This window comes from Crocuta crocuta, unplaced genomic scaffold, assembly GCF_008692635.1.
Source record: "Crocuta crocuta isolate KB4526 unplaced genomic scaffold, BGI_CrCroc_1.0 scaffold124, whole genome shotgun sequence".
NCBI lineage: Eukaryota > Metazoa > Chordata > Mammalia > Carnivora > Hyaenidae > Crocuta > Crocuta crocuta.
The window spans coordinates 8,257,979-8,271,494 of record NW_027551573.1 but is presented as its reverse complement, the minus strand read 5'-3'; the positions used below and the strand labels follow the sequence as shown (position 1 = coordinate 8,271,494).

Here is a 13,516-nt window from a genome sequence, read left to right as displayed (position 1 = left end):
ACTCTTCTCTCTTTGTGTCCTTAAAAAATTCTTCATACAAGCTGGCCCTTGAACAACATGGGGGTTAGGGACCCCAACCCCCACATGGGTAAAAATCCACATGTAACTTTGGACTCCCCAAAAACTTAACTACTGAGAGCTTTCTGTTGACTGGATTACTGATAACATAAACAGTGATTAGCACATATTTTGTGTGTTACATGTATTATGTACTACTTAATACATGTAAGACATATTGTGTTCTTACAGTAAAGTAAGCTAGAGGAAAGAAAATGTTAAAATCATAAGGAAGATATAGTATTGTATAAAATTGTGTAAAAGTGGAGCCACAAAGTTTAAACCTGTGTTGCTCAAAGGTCAGCCATAATTGAAATTTTGTGAGTCAAGCAACTTGATATTTTAACTGTATCTAGAATGGCCATTAAAGAACTTTCTTAGATGCTCTTTATAGAAATAAATTTATCTATTTGAGAGGTTTGGAGTTTTGTATATTAAGTTTTCTTAAAACAAAACAACTCATACTATTTCTTATAAAAAGCTATTAATTTGAAAAACCCAGTTCTGCACATAGTTTGCTGGCCTGAGTTTTCTAATACATGGTGCAAATAGAGACTTTTTTTTTTTTTTTACAAAAAAATTTTTTAAATGTTTGTTTATTTTGAGAGGGGGAGGGGCAGAGAGAGAAGGAGAGAGACAGAATCCCAAGCAGGCTCCAAGCTCAGCATGGAGCCCAACATGGAGCTTTCCCATGACCGCAGGACATGACCTGAGCCAAAACCAAGAGTTAAAAACTTAATCTACTGAGCCACCCAGCTGCCCCAAGCCTTTTTTTTTTTTTTTTGAGAATTTCTAATATCTTCTTTAAACCACCCAGTCATTTTTTATTTGAGGATAATTTTCGTGTTTTAACTTCTCTTGGTATGTTTTATGAGCTATTTGCAAAACTGACCAATAATACCAATAATTAACAGACTTAATAGAGCAGATTTCTTATTAGAACAATTTGCTGATATACCCGACATTAATCACAATGACTGAGTTGGAAACTGTTGTCCAGAGTACAAAATGTTGAGAAAGGTTTTTTGTTACCTGAGTTCAAAATTCTCAACCAATAGAAATGATAATATACACAGCATGAGGCTCCATGCTAAATACGTGAAGTATCTAGAAGTCCGTAGTAATCAGAACACTAGAGTTTTTCTTTCCTTATGAGGAGGTCAAGGCCTCAAGTTTTAGTAACCTTCCCCATCCCCTGGTGTGTTATTTAACTTTGTCCACATATTTTAATTTTGCCTTTTTTCTCTTTTTAGGTACCTATTATTAAATTAACAGATTCTTTCACTGAAGTGAAAGTTGATATTAGCTTTAATGTACAGAATGGCGTGCGAGCAGCTGACCTCATCAAAGATTTTACTAAGGTCAGAGAATTCATAGTGTTTATACAGTGAAACTACTAGAAATGGAGTTTTGCTTTGCGATTGTGTTGTGGTATTTTGATATACTTCACTAAACTATATTTATGTGTGTATTGCTGACAGATGCTTTTCTGTGGAATGGTTTTACTCTCCTTGAATCTGCTTGTAAGAATCTGTAATGTGACTTCAGGTTAAGAGTTGGGAAAGCTTTTGGAAGAACTTCTCTGCTCTAGATCCTTCCTTTTAGGGAGATAAGGGCTGAAATCACGCTGAACAGTTGATTCTTGTCACTTGCTTTAATCTCTTAAGAGTTTAGGTGAGGCACCTCCCCAGGCCCCCATGTCACCTATAAGGTAGTTTCCACAGGTTTCCTTACTTTGTCTTGAACTGATAGAATGTCTGTTTTCATTTGTTCCGTGTTCCGACAAGGTGGGTAAGAAATTGTCAACACTTTCAGAGCATTCACATGCTTAGACACAGCAGCCTTTTTCTCATGAAGCTAAAAATGTTAACTGCTTTGGTTTATGTAGAATATCTTTTCTGTCCAGTCACAATACTTTTATCAACTCTACAAATTCACCTTTTTCTTTTCATGTAAAAAAAAAATTTAACTACTTTATTGTGTTGTAAATACTATATTCTCATATAAATGTGCAGAGTATAGAAAAACAGAAAAAGAAAAATACTGTCCATAATCCCACTCTTTTTGGAGGTGTTGGGTGTTATGTAAATTTTCTTTTTCCCAGAAAAGAAACCTTTTTTTAAAAACTGAGAATAATGTGTGTGATGGAGAGTTTATCACTATCAAAGGAAAACAAAAGGCAAGTCACCTTATACCTCATGTGCTTAGATCAGTTTCATAGGATTTGCCATCATCAACCTTTTTTAGAAAAACTTTTTAAAATGTTTATTAAAAAAATACATGTGCACTCGCATATGATCAGGGGAGGGGCAGAGAGAGAGAGGGAGACACAGAATCTGAAGCAGCTCCAGGCTCCAAGCTGTCAGCACAGAGCCCGACGCAGGACTCAAACTCACAAACCATGAGATCATGACATGAGCTGAAGTAGGACACTTAACCAACTGAGCCACCCAGGCGCCCTGATCATCACCCTTTCTCTTTTGGTTGTTTATCTTCTTGAAATTTTTAACAAAAGAAATAGTGTACTGTGTACACATTGTCTTATACTTAATGTATCAGCACAGACAGGTTTCCTTCATTCTTTTCCTTGACGACATAATAATGCTTTGTCAGCACATGTCATGCTTTATGTAGCATTCCCCTAGTGATGTTTCTGGGTTTTTGTTTTTGGTTTTTTTTTTTTGCCATTGCAGAAAGTGCTTGAACATCCTTCCATACCTGCATCTTTCTTTACATTTGTAAAATGTTTGTAGGAAGATTCTGAAAGTCGAATTTCACAGTCAGAGGATATATGCAGATCAAATTCTGTTGGAAATTTGCTTGGTTGTTCTTTAAAGGGACTGTCTCTTTATGACTTCAACCATAGTGTTTAAAAATGATGATTTCTCCGTAGATTTGTTATTTCTCATGCTTGCTTACTTTGACATGATTTGCAAAAGTACAGACTTTTTTCTTCTGGAAGCAGTATGTGTTCATTCAGAGTGTCAAGAACAAACTTAGAAATCACTAGTAATTCTACCACTCCTAGGTAATGGCTGTTAAGACCTTTTTCTAGATATTTGGGCCTGCTGTATTCCCCTCAGCATCTTAACCTAAGGCCTGGCTTGTGGAGAGCACTTAATGAGTGTGTGCATGAATGAAAGACGGACTCACCCTGGTCATGTTTGCCAGCTCAGGTGTCCTTATCGTCTCTGTAAAGTGTGGAAGGTGCGTTCTATGTGTGGTCACCTGCCCGCGTGGAAGGTGCGTTCTGTGTGTGGCCACCTGCCCATGTGGAAGACGGCACGCAGGACCCCTCGGGCCCCTGCTCCGGGGCTGTGCATAGTCATCTTAAGGACCCTGGTCTGTTTGGTGGAGGGCCACCCAGGAAAAGTGATTCTTTAAAATCCCACTGATCTAGTACTTTACAAGTTGATACTTTGTCCAGTACTATTAATGTTACCTGTTCACAAGGGAGTATCATATGGTAATGGCCATAAATGAATGTCATCAAATATATACTGCTAGTGTTTCTGTCCCATGGTGAGTGCTTGGATGCCATCATTTACAGCTATGTGTTTAGATCTCTAGTTGTGAGGAGAAAATCCTTAATTATTTACAGCTTACTTTTTATAAGCTCTTCAAATAGGAAACTGTGTTGGATATCTGCACTAAAGTTTATAATGTAAGGACCAGTTTATGCTCCTTGTTGATGCTTAGTGCTATTACTGATATAGGAATTCACTGAAAATATAACTTTCTTTTTCAGAAATATCCTGTATTACCATACTTGGTTTTAGTATTGAAGCAATTCTTATTACAGAGGGACCTTAATGAAGTATTTACAGGTGGAATTGGTTCTTATAGTCTCTTTTTAATGGCAGTCAGTTTCCTTCAGGTAAGTTATATGATTATACCATGCCTAGTGTACACTAAGATAAAATTTAAAAATCCATCGGGGAATCATTTTGGAAAAAAATTTAAATCAGGCTCTAATTGGAATGCTTCCCTTAATTACTTATGTCTTTTCGCTTTAAAGTGGGACTTTTTATAATTTAACAAACAAGTATTTTTAAACCCTAGGAAAGAACTTTTGGTTTATTTTTAACCCCATACGTTCTAGTGGTTTTAAGGATTTTCATTCAAATTTTAACATGCATAGGTATGGCATGGTTTTCATAAGTGTAAATAGTAGTATAAATGCCAAAAATAGTATCTTCTAAGCAGCGACTCTTGGAAGTTGGGCTGGAATAGAGATCCGCTATCTGGGTGGAATGAGTTAGAAGCCTTACCGTTGTCTGTGAATGAGTTTATGAGGCGAGTGTTGCTGACAGCCCGACTCTGCTGGTGAGTCAGTGAGTCAGAACGATTCCCTGCCGCCTTGGGCCAACCCAGCCTCATTAGCATCCTGGGACAGCTGTGAAATTCAGCCTTGAATTTTGTAAATAAATCATCCCCACCAGTTCTGTACCAGTGGGGCTTCAGTGTGGTCTGGAGCAGCAGGACAGCCCTCCGTTACCCCATTTCCCTGTTGGCTGCTAGCCTCGCCAAAATGCCACGAGTATTGTCTTATAGAAGTGAAGATGTCACTTATTTTCCCCACCTTGGTGATTGACAGAAAATCCAATATAATTTCTTTTTTTTTTTTTTCCTGGTTTTAGTTACATCCCAGGGAAGATGCTTGCATCCCCAATACAAACTATGGTGTTCTTTTAATAGAATTTTTTGAATTATATGGACGACACTTCAATTATTTAAAGACTGGCATCCGGATAAAGGATGGTGGTTCGTATGTGGCCAAAGATGAAGTACAGAAAAATATGCTCGATGGCTACAGGCCATCGATGCTTTATATTGAAGATCCTTTACAACCAGGTATTGAAATTAGGTAAATTTGTGGGCATTCAAAGAAAGGGCATTGTTGGTGCTGTACTTTAAGCTCTCTTTAGAGGAGGGGCACCTGGCTGGCTCAGTCGGTGGAGCATGCAACTCGATGTTGGGGTCAGGAGTTTGAGCCCCATGTCGGGTATAGGGATTACTTAAATAAATAAATCTTTAAAAAATCCCCACAATTCTATTTATTTATTTTTAATTTTTTTTTACATTTATTCATTTTTGAGAGACAGAGACAGTGCAAGTGGGGAAGGGGCAGCCAGAGAGAGGGAGACACAGAATCTGAAGTAGGTTCCAGTTTCTGAGCTGTCAGCACAGAGCCCGACAGGGGGCTTGAACTCACAAGCAGTGAGATCATGACCTGAGCCAGAGTCGGACTCTTAACCCACTGAGCCACCCACGCGCCCTTCCACAGTCTCTTTAGATGAAAATAAAAGATTAACTTCTAATGGTACTTATTATTTTTCCTCAAAACATCTTGTAAGAAAACATGAAAACACAACACACACGGCAGAAAAACACACCGCGTACTCCCAGTGAGTTGGGAGTAGAGGCCACTTGACCCTGAGAGACAAAGGAGTATAGGTATTAGCTGTTGGGTGGCTTGTGTACATCTCCAGTTTACAGGCCTTCTTTCTGCTTTGTCGTGACCTCACTGACCCTGATTCCAGCCCCTTGTGAGTCAGGGCTTGAAGCAAAGCTCCTAAAGCCCTAAGAGGCAGTGCGCATGGTAATACAGCTCAGAAATGATGAGTGAAAGAGACAGCTTTCCTTTGGGGCCCCTTCTTTCCTCTTGGAATTTTGCACAGTCTCCCTGTGCCTATTCCAGCTTCACGGGGGCTTGAAGGGCACAGCATGTTCCTTTCTTGCTGTCATGGGTTGTGTTTGTTTGCTTGTATCCTAGTTTTTCTGGGCAATATTTTTTCTTGCTGTAATTGTAAAATATTTAGATTCTACGTGACCAGACTTCAGTGGAGATGCTTTCAGTCATTTGCTTCACTGTGTTAACTTTGAAAATGATCAAGGAAAGGGAGTTAAGAGAGTAGTCACCTAGGGGCCCTTCTCTGGCCTATTGTGCCATGTTATAAACAGTAGTTCTTCGTGTTCATTCATTGAGGATATGTTTATCGGGAGGCTTCTCTACGTAAAAGACACAAAGATTGTCAGCAAGATGGTCCTTGTTCTTCAGGCGCTTGTAATTTAGTGCTGGAGATGCTTAGATAGCTAATAGAAACAAAAGATAGCGATGTCTCATTTAGCTTGCTTTCACTCTTAGGAGAGAGCAGGCAGTTAACTCCTCTGTTTGCATGACTGTATGTGGGATGGTCCCTGTGGGGCCAGAATACATTCAGGCAGTTTCTATGCCATAATGTCCTTACTGCATGGTACACAGGTCCAGAGCCTGGGGAGCTGTGGGGATGACCACCCGCCCTGCCCAGATTGTAGGTGCAACTGTAGCAGGAAAGCAGTTGCCTTTGCTCTTCCGGAAGAGGGCCCGTGAGCATTTAGTTCTTATTAAGCAACGGTCACACTTACTATCTTCTGTGTATGTTTCTTTTAAAGGTAATGATGTTGGAAGGAGTTCATATGGGGCCATGCAAGTGAAACAGGCCTTTGATTATGCCTATGTTGTTTTGAGTCATGCTGTATCACCAATAGCCAAATACTATCCCAACAACGAAACGGAGAGGTAAAGGCTTACCTGAAGTCAGCCCTTAGGGTCAAAATTGGTTGTGGCTTCAAATCTCCAAACTAACGTACCTCCTCTTTTTTCTTTAAACACATGCAGCATATTAGGTAGAATCATTAGAGTAACGGATGAAGTTGCCACGTACAGAGATTGGATATCAAAGCAGTGGGGCTTGCAGAATAGGCCTGAGCCTTCCTGCAATGGTAAGAGTTTTTCATTGATTGATTGACCGAGCATTAGTGGCTTTTCTGTGTTGTGTGTATATGATGAGAAGAAACGTTTTCCAATCTTTTGCCACTCTTTCAGGAAATGGTGTTACCTTGATAGTAGATACTCAGCAGTTAGATAAGTGTAATAATAATCTATCTGAAGAAAATGAAGCCCTTGGAAAATGCAGAAGTAAGACTTCAGAATCTCTTAGTAAACACTCTTCAAACTCTTCATCAGGTCCAGTGTCTTCCTCTTCTGCCACACAGTCCAGCTCTAGTGACGTCGTAAGTATGAGGACATGGCTCTTCTGAGCCTAGATGCTTAGGAGTTCTGGTGGGGGGATAACCGTCTAGGGGGCTAATAAGCTTAATTTCTTTTCTTATCTGTTACTTGGAAATTTTAATAACTTTACAGATTGTACATGTCCCAACACTGGATTAGGATTTTCTTTTTCTTTCTTCTTCTTTTTTTTTTTTTAAGTTTTTTAAGTGTTTATTTTTGAGAGAGAGAGAGAGAGCGAGCACATGAGCAGGGGAGGGACAGAGAAAGAGGGAGTCACAGAATCCGAAGCAGGCTCCAGGCTCTGAGCTGTCAGTACAGAGCCCGATGCAGGGCTCAAACCCACAAACCGTGAGATCATGACCCAAGCTGAAGTCAGACGCTTAACCGACCGAGCCACCCAGGCACCCCGGATTAAGATTTTCAACTATACAGCAAAAGTGAAAGAATTTTAGTGAACATCCATATACATCGCCATTAGCATGTGACTTGCTTATCCCATAGGTAGCCATCCATCTGTTCCTTTGTCCACTAATTCGTCTTGTCCTTTGATAGATTTCAAAGTAAATTACAGGCATCGATGCACTTCCCCTGAAGTACTCTAGTGTATTCATCACTAGCTAGCACTCAGTATTTGGTTCGTTTTTTTTCTTTTGATATAAAATTGACATACAAAGAAATCTTAATTGTGCATCAGTGAACGTTAACACTGTGTACACATGTGTGACCCCGACTATAACAAGATACAGACTATTGCCATCATCCCGGAGAGGTGTTTCCTGGTGCTTTCCAGCCAGTCCCGAATTCCATCCCAGAGGTAACCGTTCTTACGATTTTCTAATACCACAGATTCGTCTGGCCTGTTCCAGAATTTCACATAAGTGGAATCATTATAGTATGTACTCCTTTGTGTAAGGCTTCTTCTGCTCAATAATATTTTTGAGCTTCTTGATAGGATTTTTTAAAATTGAGGTATAATTCGCATAACATAAAGTAGTATTACTATTTTAAAATACACGGTTTAATAGTTTTCAGCCTATTTGGTGTTGTGCAGCCATTGCCACTAAGTCCAGTATATTGCCATCGCTCCAGAAAGAAACCTGTCAGCCACCTCTGACCATCCCTCCCTGCCCCAAATCTCCTGGCAGCCCGTGCTTTCTGACTAACCTACAGTTATACCTGCAGTTACTGTTCCTCATCAGGGTTAATTTTGAGTGTACTTCCTTGAGATATGCAGTGGGCTTACCCATTATTTGAATTTTGACTCATTAAGTCTGTGACGTGTAGAGCAATCTGACTGTGGAAGGGACATCATTTTCTGTTGTTGGCGATGACCACAGATTGTAATGAAATCACGAATCCTCATACCCACAGTCTACCCATAGTGTGCCTCTTTCATTCCTAGAGGAGAGTTCTGGAGGACAGAGCTGAGCCAGAGGTCACAGACACAGTGGGGCGGACATAGAGACAGCCTCAAGAGGGCGCTTTAGGGACTAAGAGTGTGAAGGTGAAGGGTAGTCCTGGGCAGAGAAGTAGCACTGTCGTGGCCCAGGCAGCCTGGGACCGGAAGGGGCTAAGCCCATTGTCTCTGGGAAGTTCTTAGCCACTGGCGCGCTCACTGATTATTTATCACAGACGTGCAGAAATTGAGCCTTTTGAACCAGTCATTTTATATTTGGTTGAAGACATGCAGTCCGGGACCTGGGACCTTATCTTTGCCTTGCTCTTTGCACTGTAGCATGAGGTTCATTTCCTGTCAGTGGAAGTGCAGATAAACTTGGACTCCTGTGAGCCCCTTGTAGGCCGATTAACAAGGTGAGGCCTGGGCACTAGATTTAACAATGAACAGAAACCCTCTGATAAAATAAGCCGCTTCAGGTGTTTGGAGGGAACTTCATGGAGAAAAACACAAGCAGTTAATTTTGTCCATTTGTTAGGGTGCTTCCCTTACCTCCCAGAGGGTTAAATTTAGTCCGAAAGAGTACTTAATTGAAGTTTTCCTTCATGTTGAATATCTGAATTATTAATATATCGCATAATAACTCATATGACTTACGTTAGGATTCCGACGCGACACCGTGCAAAACCCCGAAGCAGCTGCTCTGCCGTCCATCCACTGGGAACCGAGTAGGGTCACAGGATGTGTCCTTGGAATCCTCCCCGGCGGCTGGGAAAATGCAGAGCACGCAGACCAGTAACACCTCCAACAGCACCAACAAATCTCAGGTGTGTGGAATTTGTGTTGTTAATTGTCTGCATTCAGTACAGACGATTTAGAGTCTCTCAAGCGTGAATATATGTACACATTGTGGGTTTGAAGAAAACTCTAGGTTTGAAGAACAAGCCTATTTTGTTCTAAGAGGTTCCAAAGCACAATGCTTCCTGTAACAGGGTGTCCTGAAGATCATTACGAGACACCCCTACGATGGAAGCCTTTGTGGGCGTTTAATGACTGGTCCTTATAAGATGTCCCAGCCATCCCACCTTATTACAGATTCAGCATTTAAACAATTGCATCGAGCTTTAAAAAGATTCAGTTGTACTTGAAGTAAGCCCACACAAAGCTTTTGCATGACCTCATGACAGTGTTGTGCATATCTGGGAGTAATAGATCCTCTTATATTTTCTTTATTATATTTTTAATGTTTACCTTTTTTATATTTAAAAAGAATTTTTTAAATGTTTATTTATTTTTGAGAGAGAGATATAGCGCAAGCAGGGGAAGGGCAGAGAGAGAGGAAGACACCGAATTTGAAGCAGGCTCCAGGCTCTGAGCTATCAGCACAGAGCCCGACGCAGGACTCAAACCCACGGACCATGGAATCATGACCTGAGCCAAAGTTGGACGCCCAACCGACTGAACCACCCAGGCGCCCCTACCTTTTTTATATTTTAATATTCAGTACCTGGTTGCTTGTGTTGAAATGATCAGACAGTGGGTCAGCCGTGGTCCGTCAGTGAGCATCAGCTTTGACTTAGGCCACAGAGAATACTCTATTTTCAGTTTTGTGGTTGTCTAAAATTTTATTAATCATGAGCAATAAATCAGAATGAGGAAAGAAGCCATTTCATACTGAGCTCTGACCTAAGGCCATCTCACCCTCTCTCGGTACAGTGGGGACCCGGGAAGGCCCCTTGGCAGTAGATAGAGATGCACTGTTATGTTGGTCACCTCATGTCTGACTTGACTCCCAGGATCCACTTTACCTATACAGCCTTGGTCATGTGCACCAAACACAGATCTGCTTAGAAACAGCAATAAAGTGGCAGGCGATAGCAGGATGTAAGATGACTGTGACCTGACCACGATCAGGAAACCGTGTGACCCCTGACCTAGCAGCACACCTTTGTGTCTAAGAGCTTCCCGTGATGCCATTTATTATGTGGTGTATTGATTGATAGGTTCCTTGAGAAAAGTTTTACATTCTGTAAACTCTGAAGAGGGCGAGGCAGGGAAGGCAATGGTCTGTGTTTTCCGATATTTCCATTCAAAAAAAAAAAATAAAAGTTTTAGAGCTCAGGAGAGTGAGCCCCTGAAACATTTTGTGCCTGTTAGCTGACCCGACATATTCCTCGTGTGAAAGCTCCCTGAGTCGGGTCTTAGTGAGTGCCCCACTGAATTCACAGTACTGATGTGTCTTTGACCGCTCTTTTTCTCTGCAGCATGGATCAGCACGGCTCTTCCGTTCTTCCAGCAAAGGCTTCCAAGGTACAACTCAAACAAGCCATGGTTCCTTGATGACAAACAAACCGCATCAAGGCAAATCAAATAATCAGTATTACCATGGCAAAAAGAGGAAACACAAGAGGGATGCCCCCCTCTCAGACCTTTGTAGATAGTCGGCGTTGTGCGATGGACTGTCTTCTGTGTGCAATGGTCTCGTGCTCAGGACAGTTGGATAGGGACTCCTGGCACTCGGGAGCCTTACACTGTTCAGACTTTGATTTAGCAACTGCGTTTTTTCCCAGCTCGCCACGGAATGGATCATGAAGACTGACAACTGCAAAAACAAAAAGCAAGCAAAAAAGGGGGAAAAAAAAAAAAGGCTGCTCATTTGATAAGTCATATGCTACAACAGGGTCATTTTAAGATTTAAAGCTTGAATGTAAAATAAATATATTTCTCATTGGCTTTATGCAGAGTTATAGGGAATAGTATTCAGGGTGGGTGGGGTGATAGGAACAAAACCCAATTTCAGAGGACGGGGTGGGGAGAGAGGACAGAGGTATCTCATAGGAAGTCCAGATTCCAAAGGGGAAAGTGATCTGTGCATGTTCGTTTTTTTTTTAATATTTTTGCATATATTTACCATTTTATTGTGTGTATATATAGATGACCATATAGGAAATTGATATTTGTAATAGTGGATTTGTTAATACTTTTTACATAACATTACTGTTTAAATTGTAAACAGATTTTTTCTCAGGATTAGTTTGAAAAATAATCTGAATTGTCATCTTAACATCCATATATAGGGAAGTGATTAGTTCTGTTACTCAATTCGTTTTCCTCAGCATTGAAATGACTTACTCTAGAACCCTTGTGACCTGCTGCAGAAATTTTTCCTCCCTAAAGAAAAGGTTTATGGTGGCAAATGACGTTTTATTTTGTAANAAAAAAGATAAAAGAACAAAAAGAAAAAAAAAATGTACTATGTACTTTTGTGTAAACACTGAAAAAGCTCTAGTCATCTCTAAGAATTAACTTGCAACTGTTTTCTATAGTGCTGTCGTCTTGGGCAATGGGCAATTACATGACTTTGTGTCTGTTTCCTTTGCAGTCCTGTTTTGTCTTGTTTTTCTTCCTAATAGTGAAAAAAAAAAAAAAGGCCTCCCGCGTCCAGTCCCATTCCTGCTGCCGTGAAAGCCCGTGTCCCACAGACTTTGCATGCTGGCTCCTAACCCTGTGTGTGGCGTGTGCTTGGTTTCCTCGTCTCCTCTTCTTTTCTAAATCCATGCTTAACTACTGTGGGAGAGAATAACTGTAAACAGCTTTAATTAAATCATACTTATAAAAAACTATTTTCTTATACTCCACTTTATGCTTTTGGTATTGTTGATCTTTAAAAATTAAATGGTCTTTGATAATGGATCTATTTTGTATTGCCTTATTAAGACCAAATACTTCTTGTCATCCCATTCTTTATCCTCTCCTTCCATGGAATTGTTATCTTTAATTAAAACTTTTTAAAACCTTGGCTTGTTTCAATCATACTGTAAATTTTGGTTGTGGTCAGCTTTGAGCGCAAATGAGATGTATAATTCTGTTACCCATCACATGTTGAGTCTGAAACTCTTGAATGTTGACGATAATAGGATGTAAGAGACATTTCTGAAAATGCTTTCTTTCAATGTGAAGGCTCTTGTGTTTTTCATCAGCGTGTGTGGCTCTGTTAATTACAGCCATTTGGGAAATGAGATTCTTATATATATATGTATATATATACATATATATATATAAAGTACTATTGGCTTTTAGGAATTTCTTTTATATACATTTATGAAATACTGAAGACCAATCAGACCATTAATGGACACTTAGTGCAACTTTTTATAAAGAAAATAATGCTAAAGTAAGACCAAAACTGATGTCATCACTGAAATTGACAGTTTTCAATATGTTCGTATTTTAATTCACGACGGGAAAATGTGTTCCACAACTGGAAACTCATGATACTTGTGTAAATCGTGGAAAATTTTAAATGTGATGTTATTTTGACAATGTTTTGAATTTTAGAGTCACATTTTATTCTGATCAGAATTTTTATCAAGATGTTGAGCTTTTGTGTTTTGCAACTAGTTTGTCATAACATATTGTGCTTAATCACAGTATTTATTTTCTAGGACTATTGTGAATGTGTAGACTTATGTTTACTGCTAAGGGAACAATTATTTATAAAATGATATTAAATCCAGTATTAGCTGCCTATTTCAGACACTTAATACTTGCAGAGATCCATTGTTACATTTACCACACTGAAGTTTTGTTTTGTTTTGTTTTGTTTTAAGAATCACCCTCATTGTTGAAAGTAAATGTACTCTTAGGGTGCAGATATTAGCGTTCCAATAAGCATGTGATTATATTAAGGTGGTGGTAGCGGGAAGATAATCTTGATTCCATTGGGAATCTTAGGTTTTCGTAAATTTATTGGGAAAATAGTTTTTCCTGTACTGCTGAAGTTTCTTTTTGGTAAACAGTATCTTTCTAAAAGAAAAAGCATGAAGGAGAAATTGAGGTGTGTACATATCCTCAAATGACCAGCATTGTATTCGTGAATACTGTGTATCTTGCAATGAACAGTGTGGAAGCTGTTCATTTTTCAATCTGAAGTAAAATACTTTCAAGAACTTTTAGTTTGCCTGCTCATTTGTTTTGTACATTTCATCTCTGTATTTGACTCCTGTCTT

General features: G+C 39.7%; 1 protein-coding gene across 1 annotated transcript in view; it reads left to right on the top strand.

Moving 5' to 3' along the window:
- Positions 1–13,456, top strand: part of TENT4B (terminal nucleotidyltransferase 4B) — a gene marked incomplete at its 5' end in the record, with an annotated part of 67,471 nt that extends 54,015 nt beyond the window's left edge. Inside the window, 8 exons of the mRNA XM_077751294.1 lie at positions 1,311–1,418; positions 3,806–3,934; positions 4,698–4,911; positions 6,493–6,619; positions 6,719–6,822; positions 6,926–7,113; positions 9,170–9,334; positions 10,772–13,456. Of these exons, the coding sequence (XP_077607420.1) occupies positions 1,311–1,418; positions 3,806–3,934; positions 4,698–4,911; positions 6,493–6,619; positions 6,719–6,822; positions 6,926–7,113; positions 9,170–9,334; positions 10,772–10,948 (1,212 nt within the window). The remainder of the gene's footprint in view (positions 1–1,310; positions 1,419–3,805; positions 3,935–4,697; positions 4,912–6,492; positions 6,620–6,718; positions 6,823–6,925; positions 7,114–9,169; positions 9,335–10,771) is intronic.
- Positions 13,457–13,516: the final 60 nt, after the last annotated feature.